The sequence below is a fragment of the Pogoniulus pusillus genome, chromosome 3 (assembly GCF_015220805.1).
Source record: "Pogoniulus pusillus isolate bPogPus1 chromosome 3, bPogPus1.pri, whole genome shotgun sequence".
NCBI classification, from domain to species: Eukaryota; Metazoa; Chordata; class Aves; order Piciformes; family Lybiidae; genus Pogoniulus; species Pogoniulus pusillus.
The window spans coordinates 15,359,685-15,382,931 of NC_087266.1; the positions used below are offsets into that span (position 1 = coordinate 15,359,685).

General features: G+C 36.5%; 1 protein-coding gene across 2 annotated transcripts in view; it reads left to right on the forward strand.

Moving 5' to 3' along the window:
* DYNC2H1 (dynein cytoplasmic 2 heavy chain 1) overlaps positions 1-23,247 on the forward strand; it is a 160,376-nt gene that overhangs the window by 95,240 nt on the left and 41,889 nt on the right. For both annotated transcript variants that reach the window (XM_064170698.1, XM_064170692.1), the window contains 7 exons: positions 823-983; positions 2,781-2,906; positions 6,604-6,714; positions 7,691-7,846; positions 9,491-9,566; positions 11,036-11,247; positions 12,186-12,290. In XM_064170698.1, the coding sequence (XP_064026768.1) occupies positions 823-983; positions 2,781-2,906; positions 6,604-6,714; positions 7,691-7,846; positions 9,491-9,566; positions 11,036-11,247; positions 12,186-12,290 (947 nt within the window). The remainder of the gene's footprint in view (positions 1-822; positions 984-2,780; positions 2,907-6,603; positions 6,715-7,690; positions 7,847-9,490; positions 9,567-11,035; positions 11,248-12,185; positions 12,291-23,247) is intronic.

The following is a 23,247-nucleotide window of genomic DNA, read 5'->3' on the forward strand; positions in this document are numbered from 1 at the left end:
GTGCTCTATCTGTGGTTATTATTTGGTTCTGTGTCTGCATCCAAGGCCAATATTTTCAGGAGTAAGCTTAGCCTACTCTTGTCATATGTTATTAGCAGACAGATGCATGTATAAGTCCCATGCTTGTAATGTCCCTGCCTGTTGGAATCTGCAATTTGTGTGACTCAATGCCCAGCAGAGACCTGAATGCACAAGTACCTCTTTCTTGTGGTCCTAATCCACAAAAAAAGAAACATTTGATGTTAGATTTTTTAATTAAAGGCATAATACAGTTTTGTATTTTCAGCATTGTAAACACTTTTTCATAAAAACTAACTAAAAGAAGTATTTTTACCCTAGAGAATGTTATCAAGCTCTACTTCCTGATATTTTATTGCTTAGAGTGACTTGTGTTGCCTGAATGAATACTGCAGATGAAAACCAACAAACTAGTCTATGGTTGAATATCAAGTTGCAATTTAGGTGTTTTGATTTTTTTTTAGCTTAGATAATTTCTCCATTTCCTTCCTTCCCCCTTTCCTTTCCTCCTTTATTTCCTCATTTTTTCCCTTCCTTTCTCTTCTCCACACCGATAACATAGCTATTTTTATTTATGATATTAGTGAAGGGCATGTTAAATTGGGAGTGGTTTTTGTATTTGTGAAAAATGTTACTAGAAGCCTAGACTGGAGAAAGATTAGCCAGCTAATAGGCTGGACAGCTTTCATAGAAAGTGTAAGCTTGTGTTCAGGCTTTCTGAAAATGGATTCAAATTTGACCTATACAGATGCTCCATTCTGTAGAGTCACTTTATTTCTGTAATAATTCTAATTCTAATTATAGAAATAAAAGAATTGTCTCCATTGCCTCTGAATTTGAAACGTCTGTATAAAGAGACTCTGGAAATTGAGCCCATCTTGATAATTATTTCTCCTGGTGCTGATCCTTCTCAAGAGCTGCAAGAACTTGCAAGTGTTGAAAGAAATACTGAGTGCTACCATCAGGTCAGTTTTTGATAAGTGTTATAAGGTATAAAATTTTACAGTAGCAATGTCTGTTCTCCTTATTTTTTGATGAAATTGGTCTGTGAAGGCATAGTGTGATGTCTGTGTGATGTTACCACCCATTTTGGGATCAAATACCAACTTGATCTCTTTTTATGGCCAGGTGACCCAACTGGTGGATGTGAGGAAGGTTGTGGATGTAGTGTACCTGGACTTTAGCAAGGCTTTTGATACTGTCTGCCATAGCAAACTCCTGGCCAAGCTGGCAGCCCTTGGCTTGGACAGGGGCACTCTGTGCTGGTTTAGGAACTGGCTGGAGGGCCAGGCCCAGAGAGTGGTGGTGAATGGTGCCACATCCAGTTGGCAGCCAGTAACTAGTGGTGTGCCCTAGGGATTAGTGCTGGTCCCAGTCCTGTTCAATATCTTTATTGATGATCTGGATGAGGGTATTATGTCCAGTATCAGTAAGTTTGCAGACAGCACCAAGATGGGAGCATGTGTCAATCTGTTAGAGAGCAAGAGGGCTCTGCAAAGCACCTGGAATAGCTGGATAGATGGATGTAGTCCAGCACCATGAGTTTTAACAAGGCCAAGTGCTGAGTTCTGTGCTTTGGCACAACAACCCCATGCAGTGCTATAGGCTGGGGACAGAGTGGGTGAAGAGCAGCCAGGCAGAGAGTGCCCTGGGGGTACTGGTCAACAGGTGACTGAACATGAGCAAGCAGTGTGCCCAGGTGGCCAAGAACGCAATTTGAACAGAACATAGAGAATCAGATTTTTTAAATCTGTTTAATCATTTCTCATATGAGATAAAGAACAGACCACTAAATTTGTTTAGTGTACTACCATATTCTCTGGCAATTTTCAATTATCTTCTTTTGACTATTCAAAATTATTTCAAGGTATTATACTCAGTTTATGTAGGCAGAGCTTATCTCTATCATCATCTAAAGCTAAGGCCTCAAGTCTTTGATTCAGTACAACTTCAGGATAAAAAGAGAGGATGGATTTCTTTTCAATGAAGTCATAATGAACACAATAGTTCTATTTTGCTACAGCAGTACTTACAAGGCAAGACTTTTCACATTGGCTAGGACTAATTTCTGTTCAACATGTTTGATTCAGTTTTTTTTGTGGAGTATAGAATCCAATTAGATTCTAAGGGAGAACCAAGGTACTATATAGATAGTCTAAGAGCAATTGTTGCAGTATTGTACCACAGAAGAAGTTCTTCCTTTATTTTCAGTTTTCACTGATTGATGTGAAAATTCAGTTTTGCATCTCTGTATTTTCATTTTAAGACCTAAATTTATTTTAGCAGCAATATGGTACTATGAAAGATAAAGAGAAGATTGTTAAGCTATTCATATTTTTCTTCAGAGTGTTTCTCTTCAAATGAAGTATTCCCAACTTACAGTCAAAAGAAAATTTGTTCTCACATATCTCTTGTTTTCGTTGTATCAGCAGTTCTGCAGTAATACAATTTAGTCACTGATATTTAAATTACTTTTTCAGTTCCCAGAGAATACTATCACTGTCACCAAGTGATGTATTTTCTTTCCTAAAAACACTAGGTAATGTTATTTCTTAACAAACTCTGGTTGGATAGGTTACAAAGAGAAACTACGTTTTCATTAATCTTTTCCCTATTTTAGCAGCCTAGCACATTAGGGAAAATTCTGGTTAACCTTAGCACACCTTTTTTACATACGCACTTCAGTTTTGTAACACCATTTTGTATTTAGCTGTCAAATGAAGCACGATAAATTCCTGATGCAACCGTGTCTGTCATTTCAGATTGCAATGGGCCAAGGCCAAGCTGATCTGGCTATTCAAACTTTAAAAGAATGTGCACGCAATGGAGAATGGCTGTGTTTAAAGAACCTGCATCTTGTTACTTCTTGGCTCCCTGTACTGGAAAAGGTGAGCATAGCTAGAGAAGACTCTATTGTAAACCAGACAGAATGAGCATGCAGTATTTCTGAAGCATTTCAGGCATTGCCATGGTGATGTTTACAATTCTAACCATTTAAAAATAAACATTTGCAGTATAAAGTGAAATGCTTCAGATCTAAGTAACTCCTTCCTGTGTGTGAGCACTTTTATTTCTATACGATGTAGAACGTTTCTGCCACAATGAGTGAACAAATGCTCCTTTTTGGACTTCTGGTACTTTATGGGATACTGCCCATGTTTGCTGAACTCTGTGTATGCTTAAATTTATTTCATTTATTTTTTCCCCCCTCTATTCTAATACTATATTTTTAGTAGTTCTTTTTCTTAAGTGTAGCTTGTGTCTGAATCACTAAAAGACTTTTACTAATTTGAAGTTAGAATGTCTTATGTTTTATAGAAACACACTTTTATGGCTTGAAGAGTCATTAACTTGCTAAGTAAATTGAAGTAACTTTAGATGCATATCTCTATGAAAGCCACAAAGTAAACTAACTCAAAAAACAAAAGAAAGCTGAGGAGTTTCTATCAATAGTTACTACAATCTTAATGTTTGAGTTTTATGAAGGTTTTCTATAACACGTACTCTATTCACATGAGCATGGAGTCTCTCTTCTGTCTAGCAATGACCATGTGCCTTTAGCATCCTTATAATCTATTTTGAAAAGATAAAAGGCAAAGCAAGATTGCACTGATGTGTGTCATCTGGTCTGGATATGATGGTGGACAGTAAGGAAGTGTTTGTAAGCTTCTTAGGAGACCTGAAATTTTTTAATTACTAAGCATTAAAATATGGATATATAACTGAAGTTTCATATTCTTTTCCAAAGAACATTCTACCAAATGTGTTAAACTTCCTACTGAACTTAATGTAGACCAAGATTTGCTGATCTTTGATTCAGCACATCCCCTTGTCTGTTTTCAATACCATTAGCAATGTGCAAAGCTATGTCATTCAGATGGTTGAACATCCTTTTAAGAGACATCTGCCTATTTTGTAACTCAGTTCTGTCCAGCTAGATAAATTTAGTTCTCACAATCATCCTATTAGAGAAGCTGAAATATGTCTTCTAGTCAATGTGAACATTATCAATATGAAGATGATACCTTTGCAGCTTACTTCTAACTGGCCTTCGGTGTCTTTTAGTCAAATGTGATGTTTCAGAGGATGCATGCTGCAGATAATTAATTGCACTTGAACCAGCACGTAAAATTATTTTGTTTTATTTTCTGAAATCTCATGCTTCCAGGGCTGTGGATTGTTTTCATATCTTATTTTGTCTCCCATTGTTGATGAAATACAGACCCGATTGTTCCACAGTGAGGTAGATTGAAAACTGGCCTAACTGCATGACTGAAAAGGTTGTTGTCAGTACTAAAAAATCCAGTCAGAGACTAGTTATCAGTGATGTGCTCTGGGCATTGGTACTGTGGCCAACATTGTTTAGCATCTTAATGTCCTGAATAATGGGACAGAATGCATCCTCAACAGCTACAGGCAATACAAAACTGGGGGAAATGATTGATAGAGCAGATGGACATGCTTTCATTCAGAAGGTGCTTGATAACCTCGGGAAATAGGCTGACCTTGTGAAGGTTAGCAAAGGGAGATGGCAAGCGCTTCCTGTGGGAAGGAATAATCCCAGGCATCCAGATGGTCTAAGTGCTAACAGGCTGTAAAGCAGTTTGAAGGAAAAGACCTGCGAGTTCTGGTGGGTTTGAAGATGACTATGAGTCCACTGTCTTCCTGTGTCGCTTTAGGCAGAACGTTGTCAGCAGGTCAGGAGCAGGGTGCTATGGACAGGGCATGTGTGTGTGGTGATTCTGATCTGGTGAGACACATCTGGCATGCTGTGTCCAGTAATCCTCAACCCTGTACAAGAGAGGCATGGGCATACTGGAACCAGTCCACTAAAGGGCCACCGGGGCAGTCAAGGGACTGGAATATTTGTCATACAAGGAGAGACTTAGAGAACAAACTGTTCAGACTGGGAAAGAGAATCCTCTCGGGGAATCTTATTTAGTGTGTATTGGCAGATGGGAAGGAGTAAAGGAGACAGCCAGCCTCTTCTCAGTGGTGTCCCGTGACAGGACAAGAGGCTGTGGGCACAAACTGAATTACAGGAAATGCCATTTAAACCTAAGACAAAAGACTTTTACTGGGTCTATGGTCAAACACTCGAACAGGTTGCCCAAAGGAAACTGTGGAGTCTGCATTCTTGGAGATGCTGAAACCCTGACTGGACACAGTTCTGGGTAGCCCATCACAGCTGACTGCTTTGAGCATGGGGATGAACTAGACTGTTTCAGAGGTTCCTTCCAACTGCAACAATTCTGTGATGTTAGGTACCAGATGCAGTTGTCATTTTGTGTAAAGAGCAGAGCAACTTAATGGATCGACAGAATTTTCTTCTTCCCTAAAATCACTGAAAACCAAATTACTCTATTTTAGAGATTTTAAAAATGAATGGATGAGAAAATCTGGTAGGATTTCTTCCAAGACACGTACAGAAAGGTGTTGACATTCTTCTAAAGTCAATTGTTAAACAATGTTGGTATTCTCAGTGAAAAGCAACTCTGTTTCAGATGCGCAGAAAGCACCAGCACTGTTTGTCATACATTCAGTAGTTAGGTATTTTTTGTAAAGCCTTTATATTTGAAATAACATTTGACAATATTTTTTTCCTCTTAGAATTCCATTTTCCTATTTTCAGTTTTCTGTGAATTCATGATACAGTGTGTGTATAACAAACTCCTGAAGAAAAATAAATTAATATAGCTGTACTGTTGATGAAAGTCACTTCACTGGCATCTATTGTTGATATACAGCCCACATTACAAGCCTTAGAATCATAGAATGGTTTAGGTTGGAAGTAACCTCAAAGATCACCTAGTTCCAACCCCTCACCATAGGCAGGGACAACTCCAACTAGAACAGGTCACTCAAGGCCTCATCCAACCTAGCTTTGAACACCTCCAGGGACAGAGCATCCATAACCTCCCTGGGCAATGTGTTCCAGTGTTTCACCACCCTCACTGTAAAGAATTTCTTCCTAACATCTAGTTTAAATCTCCCTTCTTCCAGTTTAAACCTGTTACTCCTCATCCTGTCATTAGAGGACCTGGTAAATAGTCCCTCCCCAGCCTTCCTGTAAGCCCCCTTCAGATACTGGAATGCCACTACAAGGTCTCCTTGAAGCCTTCTCTTCTCCAGGCTGAAGACCTCCAACTCTCATAACCTGTCCTCATAGCTGCTCCAGCCCTCTGATCATCTTCGTGACCCTCTTCTGGACTTGTTCCAACAGTTCTACGTACTTATTGTGTTGAGGAGCTCCAGAACTGTACACATCTTTTGACATGTAGCCTTCTGGTGTTTTTTTACATATATAGAGCATTTCTTCTGTTAATATTTTGTTCTGAATTCAAGATCTGGGAGGGGAAGTGCAGAGGATGAGTACAGCATGCATATGAATGTGTGGAGACAACACATCTTGAATTAGTCTTTTGAATAATCTTACTTCTGAATAAAACTAAAGAACTTTTAGAAAAACCTGATTTTCTAATTTAGGATATTATAAATTTGTAAATACTGTTTGGTATATTAAAAAAAAAACAGACAAATGAAAACAACCCAAAAGCTACTTCAATATATATATCTCTTTAACAGGAACTGAATACATTGCAGCCTCAACCAAACTTCCGCCTTTGGCTTACCACTGAAGTTCATCCAAAATTTACACCAATTTTGCTTCAATCAAGTCTGAAAGTAACTTATGAAGTAAGGTCTATTTGGAAAGATTTTATTACATGCTTACAATGAATGAACTTGGATGTATAGTAAATTATATGTTTAGATAAAATAATGTTTGGATAATATGGACTATTTACCAACTGGTTTTGCCTTACATTCAGTTGTAATACAAGAAATGCCATCAATAATTTACCATGGAAGATTGTTGATGATCGTTTTTAATGCACATGTGGAAATTTGAAGAAGCTGTGCTTTAAAGTGAAAAAATTGTAAAATTTCTTTCCTCACATTTCTTTTCCCATTTGAAGTTACGAACTGAAAATAAATTTACCTGAGAGAAGTATTTGTTCTGGTTTGTGCTCCAGAACCTTTTACACATTTATTCAGTGTTGCTTAGAAGCAAAAACCTACAAAGGTGCTGGAATGTAAGTGAAAATCAAAATATTCCTCTTTCTTGATAGAGGTCTTCATCTGATGATCACAGAATAACATTTTCTATTCCTTAGTTTTCTCTCTGTCCCAGTGGCTGATACTTACTGGAGCTTTTCAACAAAAATGGCTTTCCTCTCATTCAGTAGAACATTTAATTAAAGACCTTTACTAAAATTAAAAGTTTTGCTTTTAAAATGACTCTATATAAGTAATAACTGGGACCATGCTCCTCCAACTTGTTAGAAAATATCTAATCCATCATGGAAATCATGAGGAGGGGTGCTACTAACACTGCCATTGGTTATGGAAAATGGAGGTATTCTTTGACTAAAGTCTTTTAGTGTGGTTCATTCCTCCTATCAGCTGGTTTTGGTTACATTTTTGTTCCATATATTGAAGTTATTTTCAGCAGAACAACACTCTTGTTAGGCCATTTATTGCAAGCAGATTTTTTTTAAAGTAATATTTGTAATTTTAATAAGTTACACATTTTAAGTTATAATCTAAGAGAAAATAGTACATTAATGTATTAGAATTTTTATTTAGAACAATATTTTTTCTTCCAATGCAGGCACCTCCAGGCCTGAAAAAGAATCTTCTGAGAACCTATGAATCTTGGACACCAGAGCAAATTAATAAGAAGGGAAATCTGTCTCGAGCTCATTCTCTCTTTTGTTTGGCATGGTTTCATGCTGTATGCCAAGAAAGAAGAAATTATATTCCTCAGGTAACATCTTTCTATGCTACCTTTTGAAAAATTTACTGCATTTATTATCTCTTATACTTGGAAATTTTTTTCATTGGGTGTATGTTAGGTCACGTTCAGAGATTAGAAAACCCCAGATATTTCTGTTGCCTGCCTTCATTATTGTCTCTGAATTCACTGTAAAGTAAGATCGTGGTAGGCAAAATTCCTGTCCCTCTGAATATTGCCACTGCCTGGATGGAGTTATTTGTCATCTGTATATTAACTGATACTGATGCAGGAGAGAGGTCCTGTGGAAATGATTTTGTGAATCCTGTTTGCTGGGACAGGAAAAAAAGATTTTGGAAAACTACATAATTCAATGGATGATGTGAAAACAGAGACACCTTGTAAGAAAGGAGGAGATGAGATTGCTTTTCTTTGCACACAGATTTGAGCACAAATGTTCAAGGAGATGGAAGAACAAGATAATTTACTTATTTCTTGTTAGAATGATAATGTTTTTCAGAGACTGTGATATGTTTTCTTCTTAGCTAAACTTTTGTTTAAAGGAAACATTTTTATTTTCCTGGCTGAAGATGTTTAAACAGAAATGCTTCCCCAGCCAACAAACCTTTCTGTATCTTGTTTATTTTATTTAGACTAGGGATAAAATTAGCTGTCTTCTGAAAGATGACAGCAGAACCTGGAATGTTTGAGAGTCTTTTCCTAGTTTTGACTTTGTTATTTATAAAGTTCTTGAAGTAGCAAGCTTTGATTATAGTGTTCAGGGAGTAGGTAAAAATATTTTAAGTACTGATCTGACATTCACATTCATTTACCTCCAGATTTCTTAGTGACACAGGGTAGGAGTACTGCTTTCTACATGATTCCACTGTAACTGTGTTTGTTTCATTTGCAGACTTAGTGATGGTTTTATAATTTGAGATTACCACTTTCTAGCATTGATGGACTGCAGCTAACCCAAACTAGAAGCTCTTGTATGTCTTAATGAATTTCAGGTCACTTTTGGTCCAAGTACAGATCTGTCAAAGAAAATACATTAACACTGTTGAGAGACTGCAGTGTCTTCCAGTTTATGACCTTCAGGATGCCTGGCTGATAGTTTTGTGATCTGTGGAGCAGCTGTAGTCTTGACCTGAGAATGATTAAAACATGCATATGGCAGTTGACATTTTTCCTGTAATGGTAAAAGTAGTCATTAGAGAAGTGATATAAATTAAGGAGTCAGATGATGAAAGTATAATGGACTATTTATGAAAATCAAAGGAAACTGAAATACAAAAAAGATCTAAAAAAAAATAAATCACAATTCAATGTGTGACCTAGTCACAGATGTCACCAATTTTTAGTTTAAATAAATACTGTTGGGAAATAAAACTAACTGAAGTTAATTTTTTTCATACTCAATGGATTCTAGCTTCTAGAAGTATGTAAATTAAATGCACTGTTAGAGAAGCTTTTTGGGTTTTGCTTTTTAGTTTGTTTGTTGTACTAACTGCATTGAACGTTCCCAGAGATGCTCTTTGGAGGGCCTAAGTTGTCTCCTTTTTTCATTCAATGTTAAGTATAATACTGTATTCAGTAACTACATAATAGTTGTATTTTACTTCATGATTATCATTGTGTAACCACTGAAATTCTTTGGACTTCTTTTAATGGTAGGGTTGGACCAAGTTTTATGAATTTTCTTTATCTGATCTCCGTGCTGGTTTTGACATTATTGATAGACTCTTTGATGGTAAGTCACTTCTTAAGGGAAAATTTCTCACCTCTATAGCATAATCCTTTTGAATATTAAAAAGTGTTGCAGTAGTTGTTATAAATTTGTTGTTTTGCATGATGGTTTTGTTTGGAGTGAGGCCATTCTATTTAGAGGCTATTTTGAAGTTATTTAAATTTTGCATTTGAATCTTCATTGGAACATTTTCACAAATGTAAACACACAGGTAGTTAGGTAACTATTTCTGTATAAGATGTAGTCTGACTTTGAATCAGCTGTGTGTAGGCTTAGTAGAGTTTTCTGGATGTAGGTCCAGACTCTGAAGATACATTTGTATTGGTAAACTAATGACTGAACACAGGCTCAAAACTATTCTGTATCTGGCTTATGCAGATGGGTGTTCATGTACTTAATGGTATGGCATGGTTTGTCAGATGGCAGATCCCAGAGGGTACCTTACTCTGAGGCAAAAGAGTTTAGCTGTGTGCACTTTGCACCATCTGATCTTGAGTTCAAATGGGACCTGTTCTGTTTTACCATTAGTAGTGATGTTGCTTGAAGAAGTTGTAAGTATCTGCAGCAAGCATATAAGAGTGGAGGTGGCGCAAGGCTTATCACCAGTAAGCAAAGCTAGAATCACAGAGCATATCACAATTCTAATTTTGGGAGGTGAATAAACCATTGATTTCTTTGTGCCAAGAACTATTTTGCTCAGCTTCCTCAGTCTAGAGGAATAAATGGGGAATACAGGGAAGCCTGAAAGGTGAAGTCTTCTGTCTCCACTCATTCCCCTATGAACTCTCCTAAATATTGCATAAATTAAATGAGTATGAATTATTTGTATCGAAACTCACTGCTTGTTAGAGCCATCTGCTAAGTAGCATAATAATTTCTTAATATTAGTTAATATGAAAAAGTTTAAAAAAATAGTTTGCATTGTGTAAAAATTTCAAAATAAAGTTAGGAACTGCTATTTAGAGATTATTTATTGACTTTAATGAGATGTATAGATTGCTTCTGGAATTGGACCTTATTTATACACATTTGAAATGTATGGTGATGTAAAGAGGTCAAGTCATTAACTATCAGTGATCGTTATTAATATAATAATTCAATATTACAGTGAAGATAATTTCTCTTATGAAGGAATAATTGAAGTAGTTAGAAACGGCAACTACCACTAATACAGCTCTGCTTATAGTAATTACAGCTTCCTTTTTTTTCAAGGGACTTAAAGAAATACCATTCTAATCAAGATTTTACCTGCTTCTGAAAGCTATAGAGTATAAGTAGATCATTGCCTTGTAGATATCTTGAACAAGTGGTATAGAAGAGAGGGAAAATAGAGATAATATAGAAGAAAAAAATAGCAATTAATTATTTTATATGTTTCTATTTGTTTATTTCACTGAAAAACTCTAATGACAAGAAGTACTTACAATGCAATATTAACAACTGTTACTAAACCAATGTTAATTAATTTATAGGTTCCAAAGATTTTCAATGGGAATTTGTGCATGGCTTGTTTGAAAATGCAATTTATGGGGGCCGTGTAGATAATTACTTCGACATGAGAGTTCTCCGATCCTACTTGGAGCAGCTTTTCAGTTCACGAGTCATTGGTGGCTTAAACACTAGAGGCAAGAAGATGACTAATTTCCCATACTCAGTGTCTTTACCAAATTCCTGCAGTATTTTGGTAGGTGTGCGTCTCCTGTCACCTAATACAGAAACTAAACTAAGTTATTTTCAAGAATTATTGTTTGTGGAAATAATTTCACAGATAGAGATAAGTTACAACCTAAAGAATGCCTCCATTTATTTAGGACTTGTTTGTGTGAAGCACTATTCCTTAAATTGTCAGAACTGTTTTGCTATTTTGTCAGTATAGTAACATAATAGCACCTTTTTATGGACTGCTAAACATTCTTATAACTTCTGGATGAAATAGGAAAATCTAAAATATATGCATTTACAAAATGCATCAAAATTCTGACATAATCTGCTGTTGTTCTGTCGATGGTGTATAATGTTTTATTTGGAGATTGTAAGGATTCTGATTCTCCTTCAGTATTCTTTTAGTGTAACCAAGAGAGGATTCAACAGAGCCTAAAGATCCTTTCACATGGTATTGTTACTATTGTTGAGATTCATTTGAAATTTAATGTAGGACTTCATGCTAGACCTCTAAGACAGATTTTTTAATATGTAGTCTTTCCACTTTAAAAGAGCAAAAAGCAATGCAAAGTACAGCGGTGTTATCAGTGGAAAATAAAACTATGCTAAGACTATGAAAAGTAGTTGCAATACTTTTGTTGAAAACTTAAAGGATTAATGATATATAAAAAATAGCATTTAGAATTTGGATAATAGAGTGTCTGTACATTGAAAATGAGAACAATTACTTTTATTTAAATCTAGAAATATTTAAACCACTCAAAAAAAGTGAAATCATTTAAGTAAAAAACTATCTGAAGAAATATGCAAGATTGCTAGGACATGTCATGTGCTGTATATTTATTTTAATCTTTGCATTATGCAGTGTACTTAATGAAATTCTTTTAAGCATACACTGTTATTTTTATGAGTTGAATAAAAATTTCCCTCAGTTATGTTTCTTTTTTTCTTCATATGCAGGATTATCGTAATATTATTGAAGGTCTTCCAGAAGATGATAAACCTGACTTTTTTGGCCTGCCTGCTAATATTGCTCGTTCATCACAACGTATATTCAGTTCCCAGGTAAAGTCTCATTTTTCATTGACCTCTGAATCTTTTCTGTGTCCAGTGGAATCTAGAAAACCCAACCACCCAACCACATAAATTTGAATTTAAATATGGATTTCCTTCTGTGTCCAGAGGAATCTAGGAAACCCAACCACCCAACCACATAAATATGAATTTAAATATGGATTTCCTTAAGAAAGAGTAAGTAGAGGGATTTTTTGGAATATGTTGACTTTTGCCTCTAGAGTATTTTAATATTTTTAATTAGTTAGAAAGATAGTCTTTTAGAGCTGCCCTGGGTTTGGCTAGGATAGGGTTAATTTTTTGGTAAGAAACTGGGATAGGCCATGCCAGGATAGCCAGCTGAACCAGCCAGTGGGGTATTCAATACCATAGTGATGCCATGGCCTCTACATAAGGAGGGGTCTGGCTTGGCCAAGTGTGGCAGTTTTTTTTGGTGTGGTGATGCCAGGTGAGAGCCCCACATTTTTTATTACTCACTTTATCACTTTCAGTGATAAACACTTTCAGTGATGTTGTTAACACTTTCAGTGATATTATTATTATCTCTGTGTTTTTTTTTTAAACTCTCCTTGTCTCAACCTGTGGAGCTTTGCATTTTGCTCCCAGTTTTTCTTCCCATCCCATTGAAAGTTTGAAGGTAGAGGACAGTATGCAAGTGGATGCATGGGGATCAGCTGCTAAGCTATGACAAGGATTTAAATGAACAAAGAATTATTGAGAACATTTACAACTGTAAGATGCTTTTCACTGCAAGTTATGGTTTTAGTTTTGGTTATGAAATTCTGATACAAGAGTTGCATGCAGTATGTAGGTAACATTGCAATGTTTCTTCTTCCAAAAGAGTGATTCTGAAGAGCTCTCCTAAAAGTCAGAATTCTGAAATAAAAATACAAATCGGAGAAATATTCAGCATAATGAAAAGTAAATTCCAGGGGTTTTGAGGGCTTACTTTAACCAATTCACTAATTTGAGGTATTTCTACTATTGCTTTAGTTGGGAGATATGGCAGATGATTATATCATCATCAAGAGTCCTCACCTATTATTTATTTGAAGTCCATTTCACGTCTGAATACATGTTTAATATGGGATAATGTAGTTATCTTAATGCTGGAATAATAGACAACAATCTAAGATTTTTCACCTATTTGTTTTAGAAGTGTGAGTGAGTGAACTGGGTGACCCATTATGCTGGGTACTATTAATGGCACAGCTGGGCCAGCTCTTGGGCCAGGTATTCTTCTGAGAGTACTGACTTTCTTTCTCATTCTCCTCATAACTTTTATTTTGTCAATCTAAGCAGTTTGTCAGACAGCTCTAGCAGGCTGTTTCATACCAAGGACAAGTTAAAGGGGGGGAAAACAAAATTTTAAAGGAATTGAATCATGGAATACCAGATTGGAAGGGACCACAAGGATCATGTGGTACGACCTTTATTGGCAAAATCAATTGGAAGTTCATTATATTTGTAATTCCCTGTAATTTCAAAGTTTACAATTACTTTAAACCAAAAAGTATCTAATTGTTTACTCATGTTTTACTGAAAAGGGCTTCATGTAGAAATTACTGATATAAAAGCTTTGATCTATTAGGGTTTTTTTTTCACTAGAGCATTGCATTTGTGGAATATCAAATGTAGCAGTGGCAGATTTGTTTAAATATATCTGTTCACTTAAATCCATAACTGTCTTGTCAAATTATTTGTTTCCTTATTAGCTCATGAAACTCTAAAGCTATCTAAAGACAAATCAATAGGATTGCATAAGGCAATATGCTGAGCTCAAGAGCTCCTCTATAACAAAGCCAAAAAACGTACCAAGAGCCAAAGTAGCTGCTTGCTTTTGCCTTAAAATCTTCTACATAAACATCAGCTTTAAAAACTTTCATTCCTATTGGACACAGTGTAAACTACTGATGATTTTATTTATTTCAGATATGCCTACATAAGTTGTTAAGAGGTGGAGTTGTTAAAAAAGCTGGCATTTGAAAATAAGTTCTTAGTTAACCTTCATAAAATTAGAATAGTTCTTAGAATCATAGAATCATAGAATCAACCAAGTTGTAACAGACCTCCAAGATCATCCAGTCCAACCTAGCACCTAGCCCTATCCAGTCATCTAGACCATGTCTTGAACACCTCCAGGGACGGTGACTCCACCACCTCCCTGGGCAGCCCATTCCAATGGCAAATCACTCTCTCTGGCAAGAACTTCCTCCTAACATCCAGCCTATACTTCCCCCAGCACAACTTGAGACTGTGTCCCCTTGTTCTGTCACTGGTCGCCCGGGAGAAGAGACCAACTCCCACCTGGCTACAATGTCCCTTCATGTAGTTGTAGACAGCAATGTGGTCACCCCTGAGCCTCCTCTTCTCCAGGCTCTTGTTTGAATGTGAATAGCTAATGAATCCATTTATATGCAGACTCACACTCTGCCGAAGTGATTTGTCATAACAGTGATTGTAATCTGTAATCTGGATTCCAATCTTGAAAATATGGCTCTAGTGTAGTTAGAATTCTGTCAGATGCTTTTTTGTTGTATGAGAGATTTACTCATCCTTCCAATAATAGTTTGTGGTGTTTCTTTATGTCTTATGCAATTTAGGTAACAGAAATGTTTTCTTCTCTTTAACTGTGTTTCTACCTAACTATGAATCCTACTCCTATTTAATTTTTGACAGTCTGGGAGCTGTCTTAAGTGCATAGGTGATCCCATGCTTCACAATCTGAAATTGAATCGTTGCCTTTTAACAGGAGCATTTCTCATAAATCCATTACCAAGCTAAAGCAGATAAAAGATGAATGAACAAGGTATTGAGAAGTAAGTTACTACCAGCTCAGTCAGCATGTCACTGGCACCAGAAAGGTGAAATTTAATACTATGTCCACTACTCTTTGTTAGAATTCATCCATATTTTATGGTATGTAAATAGGAATAAAAAATTCCCTATATATATATATATATATATATGCCTGTTTTAGGTGTAAAATGTACTTGTCAATTTTCTAGTTTAAATGTTCTTAATAGGTGGCTACTTCACTGATTCTGTTCTGAGTGTGGCATGTTCTCTTATAATTTGTCTACTATCCCATATAGTTTCTCATCTACTAGCCATTGTAATTTCTCAGTCTCTGTTTTCACTAGCGTCTTCTTCCCTATGCAGAGACGCACAGGACTGTATGTTTTGAAACACACATACTTTCACATTACTTGTTTAAACTAACTGACAGCAATTTCAACTTTAGTCATCTGTCTAGGCTCAGAAATTCGAAATAGTAGTTTGCATGTAACTTGATTTTAAGTAATTTCTAGTTAGCAATCTTTCATCTGCCAAAAATATTTGACAATAATTATGAAACTAGGTAATGCTATGAACAGTGGGGTTAAACTAATGTAACCTTAGCCTAGGAAGTTTAATATCATGACATCATTTCACTGCAGAAGATGGAATACTTAGATAATAGAAATGCAGATTTTTAGAAAGATTTTTCTATGAATATTGTTTATTTTTCATGTATGGGAATGATACTTCATCTTGCTACAGCAGCGTGTGTTGCTGTATGACAAAACTGCTGCAGCTCAGTGCACCACCTTGCAGTCATGCAGAGATATCTTCTGTAACTTTCTGCCTTGCTAATGTCTGGATAGACTGAAAACAGCACTAAAAAGCAATGGACTTGTTTCATTGAGCTTGTAAATACTGATTATATTCACAGCTTTTCCTTTTTTCCAGCAGAGATTTTTAATGCTAATTGAAGAGATGAATATCACTGTCTGTATTGTTTTATTATTGGTATTATTAACTGAATTGTTATTAATTATCACTATGTTTTGTAGTGTAATTCCAAGAGAATTAATACTGCACACATACTAGTAAAGAGCCATTTTATTTTTAAGAAAATATTTCACTTAAATAGACATGCTCTTTTCAGCAGCAAGACTTACTTGCCCCCCTCCCCTGGATTTTTTTCATTTTGCACATTTATGGAGGTAGATATAGTTAAATTTTAGAGGATTGATTTCTATATTCACTGTGACTCTTTGGTTCTGCCTTACCTTCTGTTATAAGTCTTTGATGTAGCATCCCTTAGGTTGAATGCAGTCATGAATAATCTCACATATCTTGCTGTGTTCTCTCTGCAGAACAGTGCAGTTAAAATAGAAGAGAACTCAGCTGACAGTGCAGCTGCAGGAGTCAGCATAGCTTGTCCTATTTTGCACTAGTTTGAGATTTTCTGTGTAGCTGCTTCAAGTTTCCACCTGCTCAGGAAAAGTCATCACCAATCAGTTGCACTCATACTGCTTTCTTTGGACCTGCCATGCACTGTATTTTTGGCTCCATGTTAGTCTGTAATCTCCCAGTCTAACAAATGATTAGGGCAGTCAGACTATATGGAGGTTTTGCTCTAAGTTTACTGTGGACCCTTACCAGCATTAAGGATTTTTCTCTGATGGCCATGATTTTTCATATGCAGTACAGAGCAATTCTATTGCCATCATATTGACCAGTAGACATGGGTAAGTCTCATCTGGATTTCATTGATTTGAGTAGAATCATAGCCTCCTTTTCTCCAAAGTTTCTTCACCCACTCCTCACAAGACTTATGCTCTAGACTCTTCACCAGCTTTGTTGCCCTTCTTAGGACACGCTCCAGCATAAGACAGTGTCATTCTTGTACTAAGGTTTCTAAAGCTGAACAGAGTACTCAAAGTGGAACATCACCTGTGCTCAGTATAAAGGGACCATCACCTAGGGAAGTGCTCTCAACACAGATTGTAATACAAGCCAGGATTCTGTTGGCTTTCTTGGCCAGCTGGATACACTGCTGGCTTATGTTCGTTGGCAGTCAGACAGCACTCCCATGTCCATTTTTTTGCCAGGCTGCTTTCCTGACACTCTGCCCCAAGCCTGTAGGGTTGCATGAAGTAATTGTGACCCAAGTGCAGGAATTTGCCGTGTTGAAACTCATAGTTTGTCTTGGTCCATCCAGCCAGCCTTTTCTGGTCCTTTCTCTAGATCCTTCCTATCCTCAAGCAGATGAACACACCCTCCCACCTTACTGTTGTCTGCAGACTTAGTGAGAATACACTCAATCCCTGCATCCATGTTCTTGAAGAAGATATTAAAACAGAACAGATCCCAGTAATGAGGCCTACAAAACACCATTTGTGACCAACCACCAACTGAATTGTCATATATGTTCATTTTCTATAATTAAACAGTTTCTCTCCCGCTATTATCTGCTCTTTCTTTCCTCAACTATGCAGAGGGGCCAGTGAATACTTAAGACGTTTGTGTACCATCCTTCATGTATTCTCTTGCATTCATCAAATATGCCACGTTTTCATGGAACTTTTGTATGTCTTGAAGCCTTTCTCATCCTTAATGTTCCCTGTTGGTCTTGTCTCCAGCTGAGCTTTGTCTCTTCTAAATTCATCTTGAAGTGTCCAAGCAGTGCCCCTTCCCCTTCCCTCCTCTTCCCTCTCCTTGATTTTGCTTCTTATATGTTCATTCTTTGGATCTTTCAGTCCCTTGACACGCTCCCTGCTTCCCCAGTCATTCTGCGGATAATCACAATCTTTATTCTGAAGCTCACTCCAAAATACTCCTTTATTCCCCTTCTTAAGCATCTAAAATTAATATGCTGCCCACTATACTGTCTCCTGCTTTCCCTGTCTTATTTCTACTTCTCTTGAGGTTCTGCTTACAGTTCCTTGAATAAACGAATGTCCGCTTTCCTAAAGGCTAAAATCTTGATGCTACAGTTTGTCTCATTCCTGTCCTCAATGTGTATATATTAGATCCTACCTGCATTTGCAGTGTTGGCTGTTAACCAGCACTTTAGAAATTCTTTTCAGTAATGTTATCATTAATAATAGAGATTTTTTACATACATTTTGAATACAAATACACAGAGTTGCAAATAATAGTATTAAAAAGACTTCTCTGAGAGGTTATTCTTAAGTCAAAATATATCAACTAGGAAGTCTCTCATAAATTTTATCCAACCTTTTAAGATACAATTCCCATGAAAAAATTGTTGATGCAGTTCTTTGAACTGGCATAATACTTACGTCTTTTATGTCTCATACTCAGTGAAAATCTCATCTTGCAGATCACTGCTATGAATATCAATTTGGATATGTACAGGACTAGAATGCACATCGGTATAGAGTGTATTTAAAAGTGTGCAGAAATGACCTGTGTTTATAGTCATACTTATTTTCATATATTCATGCTGTAACATTTCATACTCATCATGAATGGCAGCAGAATCATTTGAAAACTTCAAGTTTTTTTCTAGCAAAAATTCAACATAGAGAAATAACTTCCACACATTATATAAAGATGACCTAATTGCAGTATCTGAACAAAGTCAAGTTTACAAAATCAGGGAAAAACCTCTTGCCTAAATGTGTTCTCTACAAAAACTATACTGCTGCAGAAGTCTTGCACTGAATGAATTTGTTTTATAGATGTGATTGCTTAAGGAGAAACAACAATTTCTTTAATGAAAGCCATTAGAAATCAAAAGGAATAGTTCATCATACCTTAGTGTAGGGGCTAAATATAGTACTCATTTAAAATAATTGCCTTTGCTTTTCTGTCTGTGCTTGGAAACTTCAGAATTTTGTAGAAAAGCCCAATTATCTTTTTTATTGCTGTTTCTGACCTGCCCAGTCTCTGGCTGATTCTCTACCTCCTCCCAGCATTCCTTGCACATCTCATTTACTTTGATTAAAAGTGCTCCCTGTCTTCCTAAAACTATAATCAGGTATATGATAGTAGTACAATTTCAGTGCTGTTTTCTAGTGTGTTAATGATTGTAACAAGATAGTATGTGTAGGGGAGGGTGTACAAGGGCACCTGGAACTCTTAAATTGTTGGTTTGTGCTGAAGATTTCACACCAAGTCTCCACTGCTATTCTTGCTGAAGGGAAAGCTAGAGTATGTGCACCTGATATTACAGTCATACATTTGACTGCAGTGTTTCTGCCGTAGATAGAATAATGTGGATGTGATGTGTGGTTATTTTTCAAGGTGCAATTTTAGTATAATGATAGCTGTAGCTTCTTGTCTGTTGATGAACAGAGTAAACTTTTATGTTTCAAGATTTAATAGTTCAGTTGAAGAGGACTCTGAACATTGACAGTAGTTTTATATCTGCAGCTTCTCCATTATCTTAACCTTTCCATACAGAGTGGTATGGGTATAATTATTGGAAAGTGTGCAATTGAAGTTATTCCTGAACTTGTTGTGCTATTGCTATGGATGTCAGGATGAACATAAATCTATTCTCTTAAAATAGTTTAGCTTTTATATAATCCTTGTATCAGCTATGCAGAAGAACAATTACTGACATGTATTAAATGCATCCCACATCACAAATATATGACTAACAGCTCAAGCAGAAATGCCAAGTGGTGTTTGTTGTTACCATGCCATCTGAGTACCTAACAAGGACTTCTGAATAAGGGGAAATGTTTTGTATATACCTGTAGTGCTGTATGAAAGAAATGTGCTGTGCTGCATAACAGAGTGGAAGCCACAGTACTGTGCTCTAACAGAATGCACAGCAGTTTACCGTTGCAGTGAATCAATGTAGTGCTTCAAGTAGCCTTATTAATTTCCATAGGATTGGTACTGTGAATATGAGAATGTAGTGGTGCTATGAATATGAGAATAGAGAGATGCTCAGTCTGTGAGAAGTTTGTTCTTTTCTAAGAAAATGCAGCACTCTTTCATTTTCCTTATATTTTGTTAGTGTATGTAATAAGCTAAGTTCAGCTACCTCTTCTGGCCTTCGATTTAGCATGATGGTCTCCAGGTACTTTGTCTCCTGGGGACCTCAAGAAAATAGAACCCCTAGTTACTCTCTGGGAGAAGGTGAAACTAGGATATTGCTTGGGTCGACAGAGGGCCTGTGCTGCCCATCTGCAGCATTCTGCTGGTTTTCTGTCCTCCTCCACTGAACCTCTGTGCTCCACAGAGAATCCTCCTAGTGTCAAAGGAATATGGTCCTCTTCAGTATGTAGGAAGATATAAGTGGTGTCAATGTCTTTACCTCATTTGTTTTGAACTGTTATTAAAAAGGCATGTATCTCTGAATTGAACACAGTCCTAGTTCACATCCTTAATTACTGAAAGCACAGCTTTGGGGGACAGCAGAGGAAATGTGGAGCTACACTGTTACTCATCCACATGCAGTTTGAATTATTTCGTTGTGAATGCCATTAAAGTATCTTTGCACTAACAACCTCTATGAACCCTGTTCTTGCAAAGAGGGTAAGACATACAAAGGGATTTAAAGTCAAAGAGTTTTCATTGCCAGCTCAGTCTTAGACTGCTTATACAGCCATGTGGGTGACTGCAGCCATACTATGATGAACAGTATGGAAGCATGTAGTTCTCTTAGTAGCCGTATCAAACTGAAGCCTGTTCTGTCTCTTGACACATTGAAGACAGTTGCATAGCACTGAATTTACTTCTTTCCCAGTATTTGTGACTTGATCTTTTAGTTTGAGCTGGAAAGTCTTATAAACCCAGAACTATTTCCTTAAGAAACTGTATAAAGAGATTTATGTTTTCATTCAAAGATATGAAACAAAGACGTCCTTTCTATGCTAAGACTACATCCTTTTAAAACTGGTAGATGGCAGTAGAGGATCTGATTTCACATTGTGTGTGTAATGATTTGTGAGAACCATTTGTTGGCTTTTTAGACAAAAAAATCATTTTATCTGTTCCATTGTCTCAAAAAAAAACAACACCAAAACACAAAACCCAGTTACCTGACTGGCAAATCTTTTCTGTTTTGTATTCTTAGAATGGCAATAATATTCAGTTCAGAAATGATTGATCCTAGTTTTTTGTTATTGTTGTTGATTGACAGGATTTTACAATATGTGTTTTATTTTTTTACTTTGATTTTTTCTTTAAATTATAACACTGGCATAAAAATTGATTATGTTATATGACTTGTAGGATTGATTGCTTCTGAAATAAATACAAGATATATACATATAAGCCTTTGTTTATTATATATTGTATTTGTGAAGTTTGTTTTTTTTTGCATACTGCAGACTTTTACCTCACTTTGTGCATGAATAAAAAACAGAAATAAATTTGTGTTCCTAGAAATCTATTTTTATGTAGGGAAGGAAAAGTTAAAATTTTGACATTACCTCATTTTACTTTTCCATGAATTTTTATTTTAATTTTCAGATCAGACATGACTTTCTAGTAGTTCCATATGAAGCCACATGGGATCACGCATTGTCTTTGTTGCTTTTCATTCTGTCTGTGATCTGTGTTAAATAATTTCTTTAAATGTGTGTGAGATTTGTTGTAATGTGTCGGTCAATATCATAACAAGATATATCCACACAAGCTGTCTACAGCTACCTGAAGGGACATCGTAGCCAGGTGGGGTTAGTCTCTTCTCCCAGGCAACCAGCAACAGAACAAGGGGACACAGTCTCAAGTTGTGCCGGGGGAAGTATAGGCTGGATGTTAGGAGGAAGTTCTTCACAGAGAGAGTGATTGGCATTGGAATGGGCTACCCAGGGAGGTGTCCCTGGAGGTGTTCAAGAAAAGACTGTCTGAGGCACTTGATGCCATAGTCTGGTTGACTGGATAGGTCTGGGTGCTAGGTTGGATTAGATGATCTTGGAGGTCTCTTCCAACCTGGTTGATTCTATGATTCTATGCCCCTAAATTGTGCAATAGATTAAAAAAAGTGAGCTGCACAATTAATTTAGGAACCAGGTAAATAAATATCAACATTTTAGCTTTGTCTACCTTCCCCGTTATTATTATATGCATTTTGTATTTTTCTATACTGGCAATGTAAAAAAAACAACACCACCCCAAAACTAATGAAAAAAAAAAAACCCAGTGTAAAAATTTCCCACTAAGAATGGAGAAAATCATCAGTAGCAGTTCTTGTATGCTCTTCATAGTAGTTAGATGCACTGTTCACATGCAAATTATTCTGCTGAATTTTTTAATAGAAATGCTCTTTGCGTTCGTTGACCCTACTTAAACCAACCAGCTTCTACAAAAACTCCTGGTTCTGAATAATCTTCTCATATGTCTTTAAACAGGCTGCTGGTGGTGATTGCTTTTTTTTATTCTTTCCATCTCTCTCATTTTCAGTGATAATTCCTTATGTTAGACTTTAGATAACGCAGTTAGCCAATCAAAGGTTAGGTATTGGCAAAGTATGCTTTTTCTGAGTACCCCATATTGTACAACTATGATTAGGTAGATATGTTGGTACCTTTCCAAAAGAGAATGCAAAGGATACGATGCAATAGACCTAGATGTCTGCTTCCTTACTAGTCATATCTAGTCTGCATGGTTATAGAAGCACTGTGTTTAAGGCACGATTAGTCTCACTCTGGAGTAAGGTGATTATAGATTGACCTGATGTGTGGTGCCATGAAAAGATGTCTATTGCCTACCTGGACTTTAGTATAGGCTTTGACAGCATTTCCCACAGCATTTCTCTGATAAAAAAAGGTCTGCTCATGACTTGCTGGGATCCACTCTTTGCTGGATGAAAAACTGTCTGTGTGGCCAGGCCCAAAAAGTGATGGTGAATGGAGTTAAATTCAGTTTCTGACCAAGTGTAGATGTGTCACTTAGGGACATGATGTAGTCATGTCCCTTGTCAATGCTCCATTAATGCTTGGACTTGATGATCTTAATAAAAAGTCTTTTGAACTTAAATGATTCTGTGATTATAGTAAACATTGGAGAAGTTAAAATAATGGTTCAGTGTACTATCATCTCTTAAGCTTTCTAGTCCCTGTCAAAGCTGATAAGTAAGAAGGCACCTTTGCTTCAGCGAAAGGAAATGAAAAGCAAAGAAACAAACAAAACCCCCAACACAATATAAAATAAGTCAAAACCCAGCAGAAACAACATTTCTTCCTGCCTTATT